General features: G+C 40.0%; 2 protein-coding genes across 24 annotated transcripts in view; one reads left to right on the plus strand and one right to left on the minus strand.

Moving 5' to 3' along the window:
- Window positions 1-5,786, plus strand: part of ptprk (protein tyrosine phosphatase receptor type K) — a 107,142-nt gene extending 101,356 nt beyond the window's left edge. For 12 of the 23 annotated variants that reach the window (XM_067481642.1, XM_067481639.1, XM_067481644.1 and 9 more), the window contains 6 exons: window positions 804-821; window positions 1,458-1,589; window positions 1,705-1,830; window positions 1,987-2,150; window positions 2,713-2,848; window positions 2,933-5,786. In XM_067481642.1, coding sequence (XP_067337743.1) covers window positions 804-821; window positions 1,458-1,589; window positions 1,705-1,830; window positions 1,987-2,150; window positions 2,713-2,848; window positions 2,933-2,986 — 630 coding nt within the window. In that variant the 3' untranslated portion in view covers window positions 2,987-5,786. The remainder of the gene's footprint in view (window positions 1-803; window positions 822-1,457; window positions 1,590-1,704; window positions 1,831-1,986; window positions 2,151-2,712; window positions 2,849-2,932) is intronic. The other 11 variants (XM_067481643.1, XM_067481650.1, XM_067481654.1 and 8 more) reach the window with 1 other exon arrangement.
- A 3,658-nt stretch (window positions 5,787-9,444) lies between these two features.
- The window catches only part of LOC137102604 (disks large-associated protein 2), a 32,865-nt gene continuing 18,506 nt past the window's right edge, over window positions 9,445-23,803 (minus strand). Inside the window, exons 4-9 of the mRNA XM_067482277.1 lie at window positions 20,568-20,917; window positions 19,736-19,821; window positions 19,247-19,653; window positions 18,875-18,966; window positions 17,215-17,367; window positions 9,445-15,374 (exon numbers count right to left, since the gene is read on the minus strand). Of these exons, the coding sequence (XP_067338378.1) occupies window positions 15,156-15,374; window positions 17,215-17,367; window positions 18,875-18,966; window positions 19,247-19,653; window positions 19,736-19,821; window positions 20,568-20,917 (1,307 nt within the window). The 3' untranslated portion in view covers window positions 9,445-15,155. The remainder of the gene's footprint in view (window positions 15,375-17,214; window positions 17,368-18,874; window positions 18,967-19,246; window positions 19,654-19,735; window positions 19,822-20,567; window positions 20,918-23,803) is intronic.

The following is a 23,803-nucleotide window of genomic DNA, read 5'->3' on the forward strand; positions in this document are numbered from 1 at the left end:
CGCAGTTTGAGCACATTATGTCTGTTGTCCCAAACTTCAGTCACGTATTTGTTGAGAGATTTTACACAACAAATGATAAAGAAAAGCACATGTACATGCAAACTATGTTGCACATATGTTTCTCAGTGCCTCCAGGATTTCATGGGTACGTTTGTGATTGTTGTGGCTGGAAATGCCTGATTTTGCGACAGCTTTTCTAAAAAACAAAACACAAAAAAATAAATAAATTGTGATGCATGTTGCAGTGTTTTTATGTTAATTGGTTGAATTGCTTGTTGTGGTCGCAGCATCGTGAATTCCTGGAGGGTCTGGTTTATTCAGACAACACTCTCACACACACAGACTCCCTTCCCTGTTAGTGTGACGCTGTGTTTGTGGTTTTAGCAGCAGAAGGCTAGAGACAAATCCAGGTTCTGACAAGACCACTAGCTTCTCTGGCCACCACCAAAACTTTGCTTAAATTGGCAACAGGTGACACTGTCTCAACATGTTGCCTCCCTGAAATAAGATCATTAAGCAGGTATAAATCGGAGGTAAGATAGCAGTATCTAGTTATTGTCAGTCAAAGTTACAGGTTAATGTTTAGCAGCCATGTTTTCTGTAATATATATTTGAGAGCGGGTGGGTTGTAGATAGAGTATGTACATACCGTTATAGTAATGGATGATACACAAAGTGTAATACATGCATGGTGTGGAAAGAATCCTGGCTTCTCTTCAACAATGCTGCTGGAGAGCAAAAGTTTTAAAAATTCTTTTAAGTTTAGTTAAGTTAAACTTACCTTTGGCCTCTCTCTAACCAAGCTGTCAGAAGAGTTCCAGGTAATGGGATTTCAAATTTCCAGTACTGGATTTGTTTCATGGCTTCAGTTTCATTCTGCCACCCCGTCTTTCCGCTGCCTCGGTCAGCACAGCCATGCACAGCCATGTCACATACCTGGCTGCACATTTTCATCCAGGATGAGTCAGGCTCAGTTAACTTTCAGTTCAGTCAGTTCATTACGTTCAAACAAACCGGGACTCTTTTCTTTATAACTAACATGCCATCACAGACATTATCCTTTGACCTAATTGACTGAACATTAAGATAACTGACCTTATGAAAATAAATAGATGTGGATGTACTATATACATAGTGTAAATGTTTATGCAATGCATGCTCCCCATCGCCACATTTGAGAGACCCACTGCATGATCATGTGACCTTTAGACAAGTTTGCTCAATGTGTCATGTCCAAAAATCTGCCTCAGTCTGCTCTGTTTGTTTTTCCATGTGTGTATATTTGACAGATGTAATAAAGATATTAAGTAACAAAGACAATGAGATGTAAAGATATTTGAATGAAAATCAAACTTACTGGATCATTCATTTGTGTTGTTTTTTTTAAAGCTTGCAGCAGAAACGACACTTGCATATATGTAAAAACTGATTTCACTTGTGTTGTCTCTTTCCTGCAGAGCTACAGGCAGCCCGCTGCATTCATTGTTACCCAGCATCCTTTGCCTAACACGGTTAAAGACTTTTGGCGTCTGGTTTATGACTATGGATGTACCAGTCTGGTCATGCTGAATGAGATTGACCTGGCTCAGGTAACCGCTGACTTCAGCATTGCTAACATCTGCCATCATTTTTAAAAAACACAATGTAATTTAACGTTGCTCGTTTTACATATTGTGTCTAAATGCTGCAACGGTCTCTACTCAGGGCTGTCCTCAGTACTGGCCAGAGGAGGGCATGCTGCGCTATGGTCCCGTCCAGGTGGAATGTATGTCCTGCTCAATGGACTGTGATGTTATCAGTAGACTATTCAGAGTCTGCAACCTCACCAGGGTTAGTACTCACATTCATAATTTGTGGTTTCCTTCTAGCTCAGTTCTTCTCTAGTGTGTGATTCAAAAACATGATCTATGTTAGCACACTGCATCTTGGGCATGTGATTTAAACTGAATCTCTTCCTCTGAATGTGTCTGTCATTTGATCTTTCAGCCTCAAGAAGGCTACCTGATGGTTCGTCAGTTCCAGTACCTGGGCTGGGCAGGACATAGAGAAGTCCCTGCTTCCAAACGCTCCTTCCTTAAACTGATCCTGCAGGTGGACCAGTGGCAACGCGAGGGCGAGGAGGGAGAGGGAAGAACCATCGTGCACTGTTTGTGAGTAAACAACAAGTATATACTTGTTCTGTTTTTTCATTTAGCAACCATGTGTAAAAAGCGATTAGCAGCTCCAAGGAACAAAAGAACAATACGCTCTTTGAAGCAACAACAAGTAGGAAACATTTGTCTCCCTCATCAGTGCTGAGTGTGATTCTCTTTTACACAACTGTGCAATGTTTATTATCCAGTGTAGGAAAAGGATTAACCACAAAGAGACTCTGGAGCTACGCATTGCCGTAAAGTGATTAAACTGTTCCTGTGAGATCTCCCCAAACATGCCCGTTTAACAAGACTTTATCCTGCAGTGGCCCAATAAATACTTGGTAGTTGGTACCAGTTATAATATATTGGTTGTAAGAACTGTGAATGACTCATGAAACTCACTCAGAGTAACACTGATCTTTAAATAGAAGATGTGTTTGTGCAGTGAGGCTCAAAACTTAATGACAGGCTGGAAAGTGTCAAAATATATGCTATCAGAGGTGGCAAACCGACAGATGAAATACAAAAATGATGCATTTTGTCTCACGACTCTTTTTGTTTCTCTGTGCATTTTCAGAAATGGAGGTGGGCGCAGTGGAGTGTTCTGTGCCAGCAGCATCGTGTGTGAGATGGCCAAGAGACAGAGTGTGGTTGACGTCTTCCACGCCGTAAAGACTTTGAGGAACAGCAAACCCAACATGGTGGATACTCCGGTGAGTTAGAAACAAATCTAAACATTAATGAAATACATCTGGACTGGATAGTAAGTCCTGTGCATGTGTTTTGTGTGTCTACAGGAGCAGTATCGGTTCTGCTACGACCTGGCACTGGAGTTCATCGAGTCCTCCTAAACAAAGGAGAGAAGAGGAGACGGAGGTGAAGAACATCTTTTCACTTCCCACCTGTTTGATCCTTTGCTTTTGCTTGGTCCCGACTCCCCTGTGTGGTGGCCGTTCCGTAGCATCCATCCATCCAGCGCCTCCACAACTGGCACGTGCCAAACTGGCTCCTTGTACAGTGTTATCAAACAAAGGGAAACGTCCAGACTTTTAGCAGAAAGGAGCTGCTGGGAGTATGACAGAAGAGTGGAGGCTACTCCTTTTATTCCTTAATTGCTTTTTGTACAGCTTTTTGAGTGCCAGCAGACCTGCCTGTTTATGTTTTGGGCTTCGTTTAAATATTTAGCCTCTCACCACTCTCCTGCGGACGCCATGCATCATGCTGTCTCACTTGCAGTACTCCCTATGCACTGTAGATGTCTCCCCTCCCCTTGCAAGCTACAGCCCCAGCTTTGGAATAACTGCAAGTTAAAGTTTTCAGTGGCCCCACATTTCTGCTCTCATTCTACTATGTGAGTGTTTTAACAGTGCTGGGCATCTGATCATGGTGATATTTGCGTATTTGCAGCCAGTACTTTTGTACAAGAGCAAGAACCTTAACAACACGCATCCTGGCCAACCTCTGTGAATGCTTCTGTTTTTTAATTCATACATCAGCTGCATCATCTTCATGTTTTTCTGGTTATTTCAGTGATTTCTGAGTCAGAACATCATTCTGTATTTAAGTACCTAATAGCCACTTTGAACCCATTTTACATCGATGTGACCAATGTAAAATGGGTTAATTGTCACATGACAGAGCAAAGACACCTATAAGTCAATATAAGTTTGCTCAATAGTTAAATTGTGTCTTAGAAGCAAGAATGAGAATTAAACTGAAACAGAACGTTTACATGAAGAGTATTAGGCTTTTTTTTTAAACAATATTATGAAGTGGCATCTTGAAAATGTGTAGGATTTTTGCTAAAACATATACATATAAAAATGTGTGATAAGCTTAATTGTTTATGTTTTCTGCTTTCTTTTTTGTAGTATTATTTACTGATTTACTGGAAGTTTTGAAGTCTTCTTTGTGCCGCAAATTGAAAAAATACATCACTTAAGAATTTGATGAATCGTGTGACATTAGTTTGATCGTGTTTGTTTCAGGGCTGGGCCCAATGCACTTTCAATTCAGCCAATTCATAAATGGGATAATTTTCAAATTTCAAATGTGAAAGGACTTTGTGTTGGAGGGAATCTGTTGAGCGTTAGAACAGACTGAGAATTAAAGGTGAATTACAATTTCCATTTACGGTTTGAATGGAATTGGAAGTGAACTGACCCCAGGCTTCATTTATTTATGCACTGGTGGCCAACACGTTTCTCTTTGTTTTTACTTTTATTTCGTAGCTGATGTTTATTCATAAGCCAAAGACTTTGTGTAAATATGTCTATATGGATAAAGCACATTGTTTGTATTTATTGTTTACTTGCATTGCTTGTAAGAACAATCATTCTTCATTCCACGTTTACTGTACCACCAGCGTTTCTTAAACTAGGGTGAAAAATGGGCCACAAGCCTGTTTCCTCCGGAGTCCTGAGAGTATTCGTCTGATTCATTGGGCCCATAATGGGTCTCGAGGTGAAAGAGCACATTTGCTCAATTTGAGTCCATGAAGAAAAGTTTAAGAACCCCTGATTGAAGCTGTATATTAAAAGCATATTAGAAGTAGTTTTTCAGTATTTAGGTGGAATTCAGTAGTATTGTCTTGTTTTCGCTTAATGAATCTCTGTGATGTTAACGTGATTTCTTTGTGTAAAAGCCCATCGCTCTGTTTGTGGTCAGTAAAACATCAGTGCATTCATACTGTATGCACGAGTGTTTTGGACGATAGCTCCTGTCCCTCTGAACGTCTTAGTCGGGATAAGCAGTTTATCTTCATCCTCATATGCTTCTCACCATTTCCCCCGAATAGACGCTGGCTGGGTGATGCAAACATGCTTAGTGAGTGAAACATGCAGGACTTGAGTGAAACAAAAATATTTTTGTGCCTAATCATTTGAATTTCCTTGTTGATATACGAGTACTTTAAAAACATCTTAGATTGCAACCAGGGCTTTGATGAACGTGTTCTCATGGACGATCAATGTCTTGAATACCATGATTCCGTGTGTTTTATTCATCGAAATGCTTCATAAATTCTCTGTGAGGCTTTACAGGCTTATCCAATGCCAGATGTGTTTCTGTTTGTGCACAAATCGATTCAGAAGAGAAAAAAAAACTTTATTGTAAATAAAATGTCAGAAGTTCTACATAGTTGGAACAAAAGAAGCCGTGCTGGAGAGGATGTTATTGTAAAGACGCCTTCATGAGCTATAAAGGCTGAGCAGAAGAAGAGATTCACGTAACGGATTCAACCATATGAAAAAAAAAAAAAAAACAGTCAGAGCTTGAAAATTCAGCAACAGATATTGTTTGAAAAACCATGTTTTAACTGGATGCCTGACTTTATTCTTTATCCTGAAACATAAAAAGGAGGGAAAAAAATCCTTAACACTATATCAGTACATTGAGGTTTATCCGTTGGACAAACCTGAGGACCAACTCTGTAGCATCCAGAGACAGAAAGCTGAAGCAGTCAATGACAAGTCTGTGGGGGAAACTGAAGAGCCAATCATTAGGGTTCCCAGAATTCCTCTGAAGTAATGGCCTTGGAGAGAAGTGAATGAAGCTGGTGTCAGTGTAGAATTGGTATTCGTGGTTCATAATGATATTTGTCTGTAACGTTTGGCTTCTTTGCTGTAATAAAGACCACTTCTTTAATTAAAACTGCTCTGTGTTTAGTTTACATTTATAGTGATGGGGATGGGTGACGTCATCAGTCAAACCATGGTACGTTCTGAAATGTTCAACCCGACAGCCTGCTGAAGTGGCCCAAGGCCCCGGAGAAAGGTTTAAGAAGAGATAAGCTAAACCGTTATTCTTCCCGGGGCGTTTCCACATTGCAGCAGCAAACGTTGCTAATGAGAACAAATAAAAGTCTATTAAAAAAATAATAATTTCAGCCTTTTCAAATTTTTGATCACTGCCCCTGAGAAGCTCATTCTGCCTGATCACTATCTTCTTTCTGTTAGCTTTGTACCACCTACAAAGGCAGGAAAAAGCACAACTTTAGCAAGTTTCATAACTCATAGAAGTAAAAAGGAAGAAGTGTGTTTGACCAGAATAAGAAGAGCAAAGTACACGCAGAGCTGAGGGAAAGTATCCTGCTGTAATATGTGAAGAGTGACGCTGATTACAGTAAAACATGTAACCAAGCATTGTGTGATGCATGGTTATGCATAAGGGGTCAAAGTATTTTAGAAACGGGGGGGGGGGGATCTAAACTGGATTAAGATCTAAACTGGATTTATAAAAAGGGATTAAGGACGGTGCTGTAACAGATTCATTCTGAAGGTGGCAAAGTGGACGCCAGCTGCCATAAAACATCAAGAAGAAGAAGAAGAAGAAGAACCTGAGCAGCGCTTGATTCAGCCAGAAAAAAAAACTTAACACCTGATCGGGTTTGCAGTGCCAGTGGTAATGTTTTCGGCACGTTAAGCTCTGAAACATTCATTCCTCAACAGCCAATTTGCACTTCAGCAACTGAAGAGCTTAGTTGAATAGTTGTGTCAGCCGGCGGTGATAACAGCAGAGGTGGTGAAAGTAATTGCACTCTACGCCTCTACGTCAAAGTACCTGCTGTAAAAGGTAAATGATCGCTCGAGTTGTTACATCAGTGTAATTGTCGGCACCTGGTGCCAGTGATTCTCAGAGATGTGAAAACGTTGTTTTTGCGACCAAAACTGCACAAATTACAAATGTAACCTGAGGAAAATGCCAACAGCGGAAACCGAGAGCGTTGTTTTACAGATCAGAGCCGCTGAAACTGCAGGACAACACGTCAGCTTGAAGGTAAGACGCGTCACACAGGTACTGCGTGTTTGGAAACAGGTGACGGCAGCTTTGAATGGAAAATGTCATGTTTATAACTTTTCATAGAACCAAAAACAGCTGCAGAGACGTGAAGATTTTGGGACTGATTCTTAGACTGATCTTAGAAAATCCTGTATTGACAGTTTGGAAAGAGGAAGCTCCTCCTGCATCTGACAGATTTTTATAAACGTGAATACAAAAACCAGAACACGCTCTAAAAGTCTCGTCTGTGCAGCGGGAAACTATCACGACAGCATCCAGCCAGCTTTGTATGATGATCCGTGTGGACGAACTCCTTCGCCTCTAAGCACAACTTGTGCTGTCAGTTGACGTTTTTGCTGTTGTGTTGAACCACTGTCTCTCTACCTGTGGCTCTAACGTCGTGTATATCCTCACTTCCCCTTATCACTGCCGCTACAGTAGCTGTCCTTCCAGCTGCCAGAGGTGTCAATCAAATAAAGCTTGTGCAATGTAAGACGGTAGGTGTGTGTGTGTGTGTCACACATAATTTCATTTCTAAACTTCCAGAAAGCTGCTTTTTTCAATTCTGTATAACACTGGTACTTAAGGAAACTGAACTCCACCTGAGCTTCTCCTGCGTCCCAGGCTCTGTGAAAAAGGCCTGCAGGACACCACCTAGAGTTCCTGTGTTACAATCAGTGAATCCTAAATAACTTTGATTAACTAACTGGAAAAAGTAATTCATCAAAGTCCTGACAGTTGCAAATAAGAGCGGGTATTGTTGTTGGGTACTTCACCCTGAGTCTTTCCACTGATTGTTAAACGGACCTGCAGAAGTTTTATCTGAGGATGAATAACATTTTAACTTGGAGTTTAATGAATTCCCCATAAACACCGCTGCCTTTGAGCCAACGTTCCACATGATCTTCCTCCTTCTTCATGGTACAGCTCCAGTGCAGAACCGTCTCTGACACTCTGAGAGAAACATTAAAGCAGTCGCTCACAACAGTGCTGTTTTCTTCAAAAAGTTTAATTTGCATAATTATTTACAACAGATGGTAGATAGCAGTACTGAGAAGAGGCAAAATATAGCGAACCACATAGATAAAGCAGAGGAAATAATAAAATGATATAAATTGTTGAAACCATTTCAAAAGCTTGCAGTTAGAAAAAAAAACATTTTTACAATTCATTTATAAATGAAATGAAATATTCAGCCTAAATTAATCTTACAAACACAAACCGATCTGTAGAGTGCTGTAATACTGAACAGCAATGAAACACTAAATAATACATTCATTTTCACTATCCTGCATGCTGTCTGAAGATCTTATAAAATAATGTTGACAAAGGAACATTAAACAACAGAAACATGGTCGAGCGGAAAATAGTTCCATTTAAATTAGGTATATATTATATTTATTTATATATGTATATTTCTGTACAAATACTGAATATTTGGCATTATATTTATCCTCATTATTGATATATCTAACAATTCAAAATAGTTTTTAAATTAACCACAAACCTTATATACTATTTTCTTTTTTTTTTCTTTTTTTTTCCCCCCCCTCACATCACATTCCTTAAGAGGCATTTTGGTATTTCTACCTACAGCCACAACGCGTTTTTCCACCGAAGGCAAACAAAATCGTGACTGCTCTCTCCTCTCATAAAGCTCTAATGCATGTACGCACACGTCCGAATATATATTCTGGTTAAAATGTGATTGTTGAACAGGTGGTGCAGAGCTAAAACCAGATAAAACCGGATAAACCAACCCGCAATGATTCGGGCCAGAACTCTGCAGATGTGCGCCAAGGCAAAAATAAAAACCCCAAAACAATACAATAACCTAAATAAGAAACAAAGTATGAGGAAAATGTTGCGCGTAAACATGTACACTGCTTTAAAAAGTCCTCTTTTAACATGACCAAAGTATAACACCTGCTTAGACGAGTGATGTGATGTTTGGAGATATATGGATATGTGCTTTGTTGGGGAGATGAAGCTACCAACCCAAATCAGTTTCAGCTCTATTCATATATAAAACTTGTTAACCTGTGAGGTCACGGGAGAGCTAGTTAACTTAATGCTAAGGTCTAGCATCACGTTTAATGGAAAGACGTGAGACCAGAATCGATCGACTCAAGTCACCCTCTCCACAAAAAGCAAATGTGCACATAGCTCCAAACGCCTTTTTATTGAACAGCTCAACAACCAGGTAAACAGTACTGTAACAGCCCTCATATTTTTGTTTGTCAGAAGTCTAAAGATCAGGATGAAAATGCTGGACTACATGTTTAAATTAGGCTTATTGCTTGAGGAGCAGATAGACCCTCATACAGCTCGGTGTTAATCCAAGTGTGACGTCAAATGACGGTCCGTGACTCGCAAAAAAACAAAGGCAGAACTCAGATCTGTGGCATTAAAAGTCACGTGATTTATGAGAAGAGAGAGCGAGCGATAGAAAGACATCTTTGCAGTGCAAATGTATCTGAAACAAGGAGAAAAGCTTTCAATGAAAATTCAGTGGAGTTTCTCTTGAAGATGCTGTAGAGTTTCGTGTGTGTGTGTGTGTGTGTGAGAAACTCAGGCTGCTATCATGAGGATCTACCACGACCCTGCTGTTGTAGTGTGTGTGTGTGTGTGTTTTGATGCTTTTGGTGTGTGCTGATTGTCAGAAGAAATTAATACAAGCAAGGAGAGAAGTTGGTAGATTCAGCACCTACAGTATAGACACTTCTCTGAGGTGATTTCTTGAGGACAACTAAATCCTAGTCTAAAATATGGTGCAGCACTAAGCAGATGTGACCAGTAAGAAGGTAAAAGGTGACCCTGGCAGAGGAACTCTAACCTGTACTTTAAACACTGTAAATCACTTTAAGGAAACGGTAACTGCAGTAAGTGATCATGGATGACGTGACCACAGCACTTATTTCTGCTCCTGTGGGGTGAAGCACTATGACTGTGCAGCTTTCAGTGCTCTGTATATGAAAGGTGATCTGCCCCATAGAGGTACTGCTGCATAGTACACAGGCATGACAGTGTTACTGTGGACATCACAACTACTCCTAATGTCCCATGTTTGCTAAAACACTTAACTGTGAGGTAAATAGCTGTAGGTGAGCCCGCTCGTCTTTGTAGGAAAACACTATTGCACTTTTTGGCTGGTCAAGTTTTGTCAGTCTCCAGATTCTGCCGGCGTCGATGCCAAAAAAGGCAAAAACACGAGAGATTGCAATATCACAGCTCGGAGGAAAACTAGATAAACCTTTTTTAAAATATCGTATGATTTGCTGAAATGGGACTGACTTGCACTCGGAGATGCTGTTTACGCCGCCATGTCCACGAATTCTCGGCGATTCACATTATTATTCACGGACCTTTGCCCACTGTCACCATAAATACGTTGAATTCCACAAATGTGAATCATAACAAAAGATGTTCTCTGAACCAAATATTCTAAAGACAGAGGAAATCAAATGTTACCAAATCCTCCTCTTAATATCTGCTAGACTGTATTGTGCTGAAGTTTATTACAATAGGACCTTTGAATTCGTCCGACCCAGCCCGGTTTCCAGCCCTTTGTAATGGTAATAGTATTACAGACAAACTCACACTCTGGTGTTGCAGTTCTTTCACATACCTCCACCCAAAACATTCACTCAAACTGTAAGGCACCTGAGGATTTGTCATGTACATAGTTGCCAAACTCCTAAGCCCCTCGTAGCACGGTGGGATAAAATATGAGACACAGATGCAAGGAAAATATTTAGTGCTTTTTTTTTTTTTTCTCCCCACCGATGCCATGCTGATGGTACCATGAATATAGAATAGCCCCACATGATACCATAAAACACATTTTCTTAATATCTATAATCCCGACGTGTGCCCTTTTTTTACCCCCACACATGCAATAATGGTGGACATCGCTCACAGCAGCTGGTGTCCCTGTGACTTTTGAGGACATCGGTTGTGTCAGGTGTCAACTTTACTGACGGGTGACTGGTGCAAAATCAGCTGATGTGACATTCAGGTTGAATTTGGTTCCCGTCGATTCTCATCACTCCACTGTCCGTGTTCCTTTCTGCCATTTGGTTTCACTCCTGTTTTAAAATCTACAGGCTTGGCAAATGATCCTGATTACTTATTGCCACCACTTTGATTTTGTAGATCTAGCTCATGCCTGTTGGCTGAAAAGTGAAATCTGTTCAACCAACCAGCAGGGAAACTCCTAGCCAAGCAAAACACCAACCTACAAAGCTACAAAAAGACAAAAACCTCTGTTTAAATAATTTCGTTTAAATATAAGCCTGGACAGATGAGTAGCAGATCAATACCACACAAGATGGAATCACAGTATGCAGTCTGAGGGAAGTAGATGTGATTTGCATGACTTTCAGTCAGGTGGAAGAGCAGGGAAAGAAGCCCATCAGCTGTTCTGAGAAGAAGGGGTCTTTAGTACTCTAGGACTGTCAAAGCTAACGGTGTTCTCCCTCCGGTCAAAGGATGAGTGAGGATGTTTGTATTTGGGCAACATGAAGATGACACGAGATGACCAACAAAACTCTGTGTTCTTGTAAATGCTGACAATAAGCCAAAATCTACTAGGACCATACTTCCTAAATTTTATAGCACAAGTAGATGTTGAACCAACGTCAACCATGTTTAGCCGGATTTGAGTAAACATCAGCTTTCCATGTTAATAACTGTCATAAACTGTTTCAAATGCAATAAAAAACAAATCCAAATACAGTTAGTTGACCAATCAGACCAGGAGAATTGTAATGGCTGCATGTTTAGTTCCTTTAAATGGACGTTAGAAAGCTGGTCATGCTACACGACAAGCTCTTTATCTGCACTGCACTGTAAATGTGGTTATCAGTAGAAAGTTTCCCTTAAACTTGTGGGGAAAAAAATAAATAAATACAGAAATGGACTGAAACGCTTGAACAGAAAGTGAATAAGTACAATTCATTAAACATTAACTGACAACCTGCTCTTCAGGTTGAATAAGATAAATCATCCACTCTGTTGGGTACTTTAACATACAATACAATTGGGTGGCAATGTTGGAGGTAAAGCCCCTTAATAAGCAAATTAAAAACCTTAATTAACCTAAACTAAAGTAATCAGCCTATTTAATTGCATTCTGTACTTTTAAGAGAATACTTCTTTACTTCCCAAAGACTTAAACAATTAAATCCACTGAAGTTCTGGGCAAATGTTCTTTTTGACATTTGGGGTTTTTTGTATCTAGAAATGAACATCGTTGTCTAGAATATGCTCATTCAACAACAATCATACTGCAGTCTGCAAAAGCCTGAATGACGCAGGGAATGTAGCTCATTGCCTCTTTTGCTCTGTATTTGTATTGTAGTGAACAAGGACGAACAAAATACATTTGTGAGGACTGCGAGTCCCATTTTCTCAGTCGGATCCATTGCATTATTTATTTATTTATTTTAAACCTGTATGGAGGGATCTTAGCTGAACTCTAGATATACTTTAACCTTTTACCCCAGTCACAGCACAGACAATTTACTGGGGAGAAAATAGGGGAGATACTGTTAGAGAAATGAAACCGGTGTGAATTCTTATGTTTGTGCCATTTCAAATGTAACCTTAAGACCAATCGAGTAAATTATTGAAAACTGAATTTCAAGTTGTTCAACTGAAGTAAAATAAGCAATAAAGCTTTGAAACAAAGTTCATGTCCAATTAGGCTCTGTCACAGATCATATCCTGGGAACTCCTTTGTTTTTTGCATCATTAGGGGCTCTACATTCATGATTTGTTAGGTTAAGGCCATTTGGTAGGGTCAGGGTTTTAGCACTAATGTACCTTATTACGTTGTAATAAAATAAAATGGGGAAACATTTAGTGCTGTAGTGCAGTATAGGTCTAGTGGCCCTATTAGGACATTTGTTGTATTTAGCTGGGTTCAGATTGGCAAATGAGGATGAATGGGCATGTACTACAAATGTCAGGGAGTCTCTGTTGGTGTAGTATCAAATATGGAACAGTATAATGATGTACTTTCAGCTCGTTATAGCACTATGCCCATGGCTCAGTGTGGGCATCATAGATTTTACTTTTAAGGTTGGTGGAATGTCAAAGCCTGTAATCTCTCACTCATCTGATAAATAAATATCCCTGACTTCTCTCCATGTTAGAAAGGAAGTTGAAGCATAAACCCTTCTCCTCATTTTCACCACTGAGGGCAAAAGCATTGCAAAGATGATCTTTTCTAAAGTCACAATCTACCGCACGTCATTGGAGAGAGGCAACAGGGACCGTATTAATAAATCTCTGTTTAAAAAGTCCTTGAGTGTGTGTGTGTGTGTGTGTCAGTGTGTGTGCACATAGGACTGGGTAAAGGACAACAGTTTTAGAGTAAAAAGCAGCACCATTTACTATAGTAACTGAATATTGTTAAAGTGTCATTTGCACCTGTCTTTCCTAGACTACGTGAGCAGATCGAAATAACAACAGATGTGTTTTTGTTATGTGCCACTTGGAACAGAAAGTTGGATGCAGTGTGTTAATGACAAATGGTTTCTGGTAGCTAAGAAACACCCCTTAATCTGCAAATCAAACGCCTTTAACTATAAATACTAAATGTATACTGTAGATTGTGATGTTGGTCATATGATATATACTGTAAGTGTAATTAAACGAGTTAGAATCACAATATTGTAATTACGAGAAGCCTGAATGCCTTCAGAAAGAAATGAAAACACCACGAGGTGCAGTTTATATGATCTATAGAGTAACATGAAGTTCTGTAGTAAATTTTCAACATCTGTTCTTGCAATTCAACTGCAACAATAATCACATGAGCTTCATAAACTACATTTCCCTTGGAAATACAAACATGAATATTATAAGGTGCAAAATGCATTGTTTGATAGTCACCTCTTCCAGGCTCTGCAAAACTCTTCTGTTAATAATTCATATTTGTTCCGCAATGGAAATGTATCCAGCAGCAGATAGCTTCTGTGTCCTAAAAAGTACTGAGTCCTAATAAGGGATAGGATCACATGGATGGAAATGAATAAATGTGGAAATGATGGTCTAGGAGTTTAGCCTTATTTCCAGATCTCATTCAGCAACACTGGTCAACAGCTGCAGCATGCCTGGTTAAAGATGGAGATATGATAGAAATATAGAAACACAAATAGTATTGAGTGCAGTTGTGCAGCACCTTAAATACCTTGCCAGTTGTTTATTTTCTTCCCCTTTCTGACATTGGAAACACAAACATAGCAGGAAATTGAGTTATCAATTAAATGAACCAAGTTTGACCCATCTTCACAGAAATGACCAGGCTTATAGTTAAAACCTTAATGAGAAGATTTTAATAATTACTCATTTCAACATATCTTCACGCGTTTTTTTTTTTTTTTTTTTGCAAGGCTTTACCATCGAAGATTCATCACTGTGGGGAAATGTGAATCTTTGCCGCCACTGTTCTTTTGCACAGCGTGCTTTAGCCCGAGACCATTGTTGCTGGTGAGAGAAAAGTTGCACTTTGTGTTTCCCTTTGAATGTGGCAAGTGTAGCACTACTCTGACTCACAGTGGGGAAGTGGCAATCATGGAGAAGAGTGGAGTTGTGACACTAATAGCTATGATAGAAAAACCACTAAATGTATTGTATGCAGTTAATTAATATCAAATGAAATGGTTATTTTGGAGTATAGCAGCTCATTCTCATTGTGCAGAAACTGTGGCAAAAAAAGTCCCTCGTGGGCTTAAAGCCACACTAGGCAACAATGTAACTCAGCTGAAAACCTAATGACTGAATAACCTCAAATCATCTCCATGAACAGCATAAACAAGACGCACGCTTGCCAATCCAGCTGACCTGGGATCACTTTTAACCACAGTGCCAAAGGGAAATGTCTAATGCTGGTGTGTCTGCTGTGTTTTGGAGACAGTTCCGTTCTCAATCAGAATTTGTGATTATTATCACTTCCTGTGGGATAAGAATCATGAACACCTGACTCGTATGACTCACCGGACTTCTCACTCAGAAGTTTTGACATTCTACCCCGTGGCAGTGCCCCAGTGTCACTGAGACTGATGAGTAGAATATATCTTCAAATTAAAACTTTGCCTAGTGTAGCTTCAGTGGGGACAACACAGAGAATGGCAACTGATGATGGATGATGAGCGCGGAAGGAGACTGATGTGACGCCACAAGCTGGTGTAGGGTGAAGGTGGACAAGAGGAGCGGAGAATGAATCAGTGGACCTCAAAGCCGTGTCTGGGCTTCGGGGATGTAGATCTCGATGCTATCTGCCCTCTCTGTAGCTGAGTTCTGTCTGAAAGAAGCTGCTCGCTTGGCAGCCATGAGGCGTCTGCGGGCTTCCTGACGCTGGCGGTCCTGAAGGTCCAGAGAACGCTCCCGCGTCACACTGCCACGCCCCTTGGCCGGCCGCTTGGGCAGATGTGGCGGTGGCCACTTTCGCTCCTTAGGATACAAAATGACAGTTAAACAATTTAAACTATTGCAAGACTTGTTTATATTATTACTGTAGGAGGAGCATCCTAATCTACGCATTAAGAAAGTTACTGGCCTATAAAATGTAAAAGTTTATGTATATGAATAGACTGGTCAGTCCTTTTAATCATTTCTGTCACTGTTGTGCTAGTGAAATGTACTGTAAGCAGAAACAGCACGTGTTGACACTGACAACAATATATTTTCATTCTAGTGACAGTAATTTGACATTTTATTTAGTTTGGTTGTTGTATATTATCCTGTTGCATCCTATTCTAAACAGGAGAGACTATTTATGTCAGTAAGCGATTTCATAATCACTGTTGGAGGAGGAAAAAAATCCATATTAACTAGCAGAGGAAACACTGCCAGAGTAATTTCAAAAGGGAACAGAATAACAAATGTTGATTCAATGCTGTTTAATTAAAGTTTGTTTCACAATAGTGTGTAGCTTTGACTGAATTTTACTGTAAGCTTTTTGTGTGTGTTTTTAAAAAAATACCATAGTCTCTATATAACTTTCATTGAATTGAAATATGCCAAATGATCACAAAATGCTGAAAACAGCCAAAAAGAGGCAAAAACTAAGTAGATAAATATGTAGACAGGAAAGAAATGTTTGCTCTAACATGTACAAAACACTAAAGAAACAGTCATTGATTACCCAGGATATCAACATAGTACCTTCTTTAAAGACAGAAAACATTCACCCTGAACATACTCGCATGCAAGAACACTGACATGCAAGGCCAGACGTTTTTCACTTGTTATGCAAGTGTAGAATGTTGCGCGCCGTGAAGGAGGGAGAAGGCAGATAAAGAGCATCTGTGTCACTGTTGGGGCTCAGCTTCATGGACCTTATAATGTGGCTGTTAACTGCTGGAGGTAAATAACTCCCTTACAACTACAACTCTTGCATGAAGATAATTAGCAAAGTACCCTAAAGCATCTTTAAATGTGCTTCTTACAGGGCAAATGCAGCACCACTCCTACCTTTCATATCTGCAGCTGGATGCAGGTTTAATGTCTTTTTTTAAATTATTATTATTATTTTTTTTTTTTTGGCTTTCATTTTATTGATGATTTCACATCCAACAATGAAGTCTTCTTTTCAAAAGTATGTGAAATACTTTGAAATCAAGTTCATAAAAACAAACAAACAAAACAATAAAGTAGAGAATAGCAAGTAGGCCCAAAGTTACTCTTCATATACAGCTGGCAAAATGTCTTTAAACCTCTGATTCTATGCTTGTAGCCCCATAACTGACCTATCATTTTTTTTGTCATGAGATTAAAAGGTGCCTTAGCGTCCCTCTATCCTGCTTACCTGTCAAGACCCAACAAGTTTAAGTTGTTATAGAGGCAAAGGGGTGAATGTTGGAATGCTGTGCAGAAAATCACACGGTTTATCCTTAGTTATTTACATTAACGTTAGATGACCAATATTTGACTGCTATCACTACATGCTGGTGGAAAAACATCTTGTTTTACTTTACCATAACCACAGAGTTAAGGCAAGTGACAAGCTATCATGTCAACACAAATGAGATTATACTCGAGATAAAGCCGACAGTCTTTTAATGTCTACTACAACTACTGTAGCTGTATAAGCTAAACTAATGTTTCCTCCTTGTTCCTGCAGCGAAAATAGAATGTAAGAATGTTTAACCTCCTGCTGGTCACAGCCCTAAAAAGTGGCACAAATTTTGTTAGTGTAGTTTCCTCCGAAGCTGTGCGGGTTCATCTGGAGCCAATTAAGACTAATTATTATGACTTTGTGGGCGACTGGGAAAACCGCAACCAGCTTTACCTTCTTTTCTGGGCTCTCCACCAGCTGCCATTGGTTGCTCTTGATCTGCTGCAGCTCATCAAACTTGGCAGTGACGTCATCGATGGAAAGCTGCAAGAGGTCCCAGAATCCAGCCAGGTCCTGAGATGTGGGTCTGGGCATGGCACTGGGGTCCTGGTGAGAGGGTGGAGTATGTGATTTTCTGTATTTGTATTTAAGTGGACAGATTTTCTGTTTTGTTAACGTGAAGTATAGCTTTAATTAGAAATTCCGCACAAACCGCAGACTTCTACTACCTGATGTAAGCCAGCATTATACTGTGTCATACTAAAATGATATTTAAAAAAAACAAGCAACATTTTCACTACATCAGTCACATTTATGCTCAAAACCACAACTAACTTACAAGAGACATTGCTATTTATAGCGACATACAAATTTAAACCTCATCGTTGTCACCACTATGTGGCACCACAGCACCAACATTGGTTCAAAACCTTAACTGACTGTTGCTGGGGGTCATCCTCAAAATGCGTGGACATCTTATTTTAACAGCAGACTTAGTCTGTTGTGCGCTGTAACAACAACAATGACAAAGGATGAGAAGTGGCCATTACCTCCAAACAATCAGTTATGTGCTGTGTGTGGGTTTTCTCCTCTTTCAACACAAAGTTTCCACTGGTAGACTGTAGTTTCTGTTATACAACATAATCACCAATGTGTGAAATTTAAGTGACAAAATGTGGCGCTCACTGTTTTTTTGCATTTCTTTCATCCAATTCTGTCATACACACTCATTTAGCTAATGGCTAAATTATAAACTAAGACTCACACAATCAGCCAGACACACCCATGCACTCATTACCACACACACCAAATGCAGCATGAGTACAGACCAAGGAAAGGTGTATCTACTCAAACTTCAAAGCGTGAGTTTTTCACAGACTTATCATGCAGTTCCTTCTCCATTCAGCAGGGAAACAGAGTCGTTCTCTCATTCAGACATGTCTGAAAGCTCAGGGCAATCTAAGGCTTGTCACTACCAATGTTGGACTTAATTCATCATCCCATTATCTACGGGGAGAGTGGGAGAGACTGCAGCCCAAATCCATTCAGAAGAGACTCGCGCACACGCACAGCAGTGAGAGACCAGGCAGATTTCAACCACCTCCACATAGTTTTTCTATTCATTATTTTAAAAAAAGTGATGCTTGTGAAAGGTGTGATTAAGTGCCAGGCTGTCTCTTTCACTCTTTCTCCACTGTGTCTGCAGAAACATTCCCACTTGTGACGCATCTTTTAATATATGCTGACTCTGCTCATAGTTGGCGACAGTATGACTTTCCAGTCAACGTGACATGAGGGCTAAACAGTCAGACGGTGTGGCAGCCCATTATTCAAACTCTGAGATCCCATTCAAACTGCTGCCTCTGTGCATTAATGGATACCATCAGCACAGGTGCTGCTTTCTATTGGAATTCCCCTTCTGTTTACCGCAGGGTCAACAAAAGCAGAGGGACTGCTTCACTATCGACTTCTGTGGTCTATTTTTCTTTTTTTTTGGAGCTCTGAGAAAACCATCAACATGTTTATTCCATTTCTTTTGTGTTATGTTGTTTAGCATATTAACAGCACGTGGGTTGACTCAGTTTTCCTGTTTACCAACACACATAATACTCACCAGATTCTGCTGACATAGCCAGTAAAACTGCTGAAACTTTTGAGACATTAGTAGCTGTGCACTTCCCACTGCACTCCGAATCTTTCCTAGGACTGGTGGACACAAATGCATAGAGAAAAGAGGGGGGGGAAGAGAGATTCTGTTTTTGTCACTGACAGCTTGGCCAACATGTGAAGCAATGCCTTTCGTTCAGTCATTCACAAAGATGCAATCTGCTTACAAAACACCTATGATGATTCAGAGTTTTCATAATCAACATGACAGTTAATACTGTGGCTGTTTACTTTGGTAATGTTTTAATACATTTTTAATCTGAGACAACAAAAAAAGGTCTTGTTTGGAAAAGAATGCAGTTTTCCTCAGGTTACTCACTCTCCTCAGACAGATCATGTTCCTCTGCCTCTCTCTCCATCTCTTTGCACCACCCCTCCAGCCGCTTGGTTTCGTTGTGAAGGAGCTGCATAAACCAGCTGCCATCCCTGCGAAGGGGGGACACACGGCCTGTTTCAGTGCTCTCCAGGCTGGGTCCGACCAGCCAGGGTTCAGGCTGTGGGCTGGTGGGCCTACTGGAAGGCCGGTAGTCCTCCCTGTAACTGAATAGGCCCTGCGTGCGCACTGTACGTATGGCCCCATACTGCGTTGGTGTGCTGGGCTCAGAATGGCGACCGAAACCACCACCGAACTGCAGGCCCTTGTCTTCCATGGACGGAAACCTCTCCAACTCCATGTCTGCTTGCACTGCAGTTGTCACACTGTTGGAGCGTTTGAACCGCCCATGCCTAACAAAGACAATAAAGAATTGTTACTTGAGGACAAAACAGAACTTGACTAGGGACACATTGCTTTTTCTGTTGTCCATACCGTTTTTTATCCTCCACTTGGATCCCTATGGAATGGAACTGAGGAAGACCTTTAGTATCAGTCTCAGAGTCTGTCACAGCTTCCACCTGGTGAATACAGAGAACCGGACATTTTCAAATTATCATTCACAACAGAAACATACAGAGACACTGCAGGCAACACATTCGCAATGCTACCACTCAAAGCGATCGAGTGACATTTACAAGTGTGTTGCCTAGTTAAAAATCCCTTCTTTTTATCACACAAGTGGTAACTAGTAACAATGTGCTGGTTTGAAAGGAGGGAGACACAGTCAGCAATATGATGGTGGGTAGCTCAGCTGGTGGGAAAACTGTTTTCTCGAGGTACATTGCACCCATCACCAACTGGATGAAAAAAATGACAAAAGGAGCTTATATCACTCTCCACTGCAAGTGCATTCTGAAAAGTCCACTTACTGACGTGTGCTAGGGTCAACAAGACTCAAACACCTTGTAGAGTGCTTCACATAGATGGGTTAATTTGGGAATCTGGAACATCACCAAAACGACTACAAGTCACACTTTATAGACTGGTAGTTTTATTGCCAGTTCAACATGGAGAAGTCTGTATATCTGAAGATGTGGACATAAAGCCAGTCCTCTATAACAAAGCCACAGCGACTATCTACAGCAAATCCAAATGTAATGTTTTTCTCAGGTGATTTAAAATTTATATAACCAAAACTGTGAAAGTGTTCTCTCAGCTATTATAAATATTATCAAAATGACAACAAAAGTCTCATGCAACACTATAAAGAAAAGTTTGATTCGATGATCATGAATGCTAGGTGTGAAAATTGTCATGTTGTCACCTGTATCCCAATAGAGGAACGTGGGGTTTTGAGGTACTCCTCAGCCTTGGACACCAACACTGCTTTGTCACATGTCTGGACAGACGTCAAAGAAGCATGTCTCTTTGCTGCTGCTGACTCCATGGCCATGGTCACTGCCTTGGTGCTGTCCAGGCTGTCCATGGAGCTGTAGATGGGACGACCAAGGCTGTCTGTGGTCCACAGACCGCCCCGTGGATGCCTGCCCTCCTGGTAGGCATCTTGGGTGGACTCTGTACTGCTCTGGGCTGTCACAGAGATAAGAGGCTTGGTGGTGGTGCGCGGGGGCACAGGAGGTGGAGTCTTCTTATAACTGGGAGGATATGATACCACTGGATAGCACAAGCAGGATGAGAGGACGTGGACAACGCAAAACAAGGGTAGAAGGAAAAAAGTAAAACATGAGAATGAAAAATGTGGCCGAAAGCGGAAAAGGGCCAAATGCTGCAGTCCACCTGTATCACACCGTGTGTGATAGTAGAGTGTCATAGCATGATGAAAGATTGGGCATCGGGGGACTTAAAGTGAGGGAAATGCCAGTAAGGTGAAAAGCAACAGCAGCTTTGTTATACATTTCTGTGTATACTTGAGAAAAGCAATGATGGGTTATGGGAAATATTTTCTATTTTGAGTATAAATGATAATCACATGATAATCCATTCAGATGGACTCCACAGCAGAGTTTGGAAATTTGAGAACTTCACTTGCTGGATGGCTAGTTTTTTTTATGGTTATGGTAAAACACAAACTTAACATGTATCTATTGAGCCAACAAATTTTCTTTTAACATATTTTTGGTGGAAATGGAAAAGAGAGCAATTCAGGAAATCTCATGATTAAGTAAGGCTCATTAAAATACATTGAACCTTGCAACCTATGGTTTTAGTTGGGGGACAAGTATATATCCTATAAATACTATCAAACTTTCCTCTGTCTTCTGTGTTTACATGTGTACACTTTCTGTAGTATTAGCAAAGTATCTTATAAGTGATATCATTTGAACTCCAAAGCTCCTCCAGATTATGTCCTCCAAAGGAGCTTATCAGCTAGATATAGAGAGGTATTTTAATGCAGGGAAAACAGAGGGAAATGTTATTCCAATAGGAGCCAGTTCCAGTAATCAGTGGGTGAATGGTAGGACATGGTAGGACATACCTCGGACAGGTCAGCAGTCTATCGCAGGGCTCATTCCTATATGTGTAGTCTTCAGAGTAGCACCATTACAAAGAAGTTAAAAATCTGTAATGTTGCCCTAACTGAATATTTCAATGTTTCTTCATATTTCGAACACAATGGCTACTGTCCAATAAGCTGGAGAACACCCATGATTTTGATTCATAACCTTAGAAACTCTAATAAAAATCATTTTTTAATATTTTCCTTCTGCACTGAGTACAAGATACAACCTCTGCATGAATGACAGTGAAGAATGTCGATCAGGGCTCACACTTCTCTACAAATACATTGTGTCAACAAACACCTACAGTATATTCAGCATGAACTTCAAGCCGCATGTGGCAACTACAGCAACTACAGTACTCTCACACACACACACCTTTGGTTTACAGGTAATTGAGTGCAATAAGAAATAAGAAACCACAGGGACTGCCAAATCCAGTCACAGACTTGACTTCTTTCCAATTTGAAGGGGCTGCTGTTCTGCAAGACGCAGTGGGTGGATACCAAAATGAAAAGAGAACAGTGACTCAGGCTGGCAGTACGTAACTCCACATATTCTATTTTTACACATCATACCAGTTTGACTTACTTTCAAATGTGAAAATGTTACAGATTCCTAAAGCAAGCCATAGACTGAGTGATTACTGTCTATATCTTTGTATTCTAGCAATTAGGCTATATTTCATGCAAATATCTTGACATTACTTTGCCAACACAATGCTTGGCTGGTTGGAAATTATTTTAGCAAATAACAAATTAGCATTTGCTTTCGTAATCAGAAAAATCAGATCATAAAACTGTGGTAGTAGTACATGAAATTATTGTAGCACTAGATTATAGTTACTTCCTTGATTATGTGAAACATACAATTATTTACTTGCTTATCAGATACACTGTAGCTAAATCTAATGCAGCACCATAGCCACAGACTTCAAATGATTAGAAATGTTTTATCACCTTCTCTCTAAAACTGCTTCAACTGAATGTTTTTCCATTTTCTTTATGAAAGAAGCATTTGTTGAAGAACAGCTGCATTAATCAGACAGAAGACATTTTGATGATGTCATCTTTGAATCTGTGAAGTTGTGAGTTACATGATTTCACTGTCTTTCATAAAGCATTGATTCATTGAAAAGTGTCAAAGACAGATTTATGATGTAAACAAAAACTTTTAGATTTTCATTTTTTATAGGAGAAATGCATCATTTGGTGACATTTAGAGACAAACTAAATGGCAAAGAAATGCTAATTTGTCAAGGAAAATTTCAGTGACCTATGAACTAAGTTTCCTTCATTGAGCACTTCACGTGCACAGCAAATAGTGTCCAAGTCTGAATAAAAGTTTTTCAAAAAAGAGTAAATTGACCTGGTGGTGGTGCTATAGGAAAGATGATAGGGTCTCTAACATGGACTTGAGACTGGAAATGTGCACTAATTTGGTAACAAACTGAACAGTGACATAACCGTCTTTGCACAGTTAATGAATTTGCTCGTACTCCCGCACTGGGATAATAAAGACTCTAAATTAACTTATTATCAGTCTGCAGGTTCAGTCAGCACTACAGTTCTTCTGTAGTTCATTCATAAAAATTATGCATACCTAAATGGATTGACATTTGGAAAGACATTTGTTACCTTATACGCCTACATTTATGTGCTGGGCATAATTACACAATTGTTTGCTTAGGTTAATGTTGTTTAGTGAAGATATTAAATTTTCTGACTTCTCCTGCAGTCTAATATAATCACATAATGCATACGCTTCTATGGGAATTGCCCTATTCATTCTGGAAAGAAAGCGAGAGGAAGGGAGAAAAAAACTAAATCACAATGTCTTGCAAACACATTGATTGGACACCGGACGTCCTCACACAGACTGTACATTGTGCACTTACTGTAGGGATCTTTTAGGGAAATAGTGGGTTTTTACACTGTGAACTAAGCTCAGGATTGAGACTAGTTTCAGTATCTTCACTGTGATTGAATAAATAGGCAATAAATTATAGTGTTCTAATGTTTTGGTCACCGCATTTGTGTCC

This window comes from Channa argus, chromosome 17 (assembly GCF_033026475.1).
Source record: "Channa argus isolate prfri chromosome 17, Channa argus male v1.0, whole genome shotgun sequence".
NCBI classification, from domain to species: Eukaryota; Metazoa; Chordata; class Actinopteri; order Anabantiformes; family Channidae; genus Channa; species Channa argus.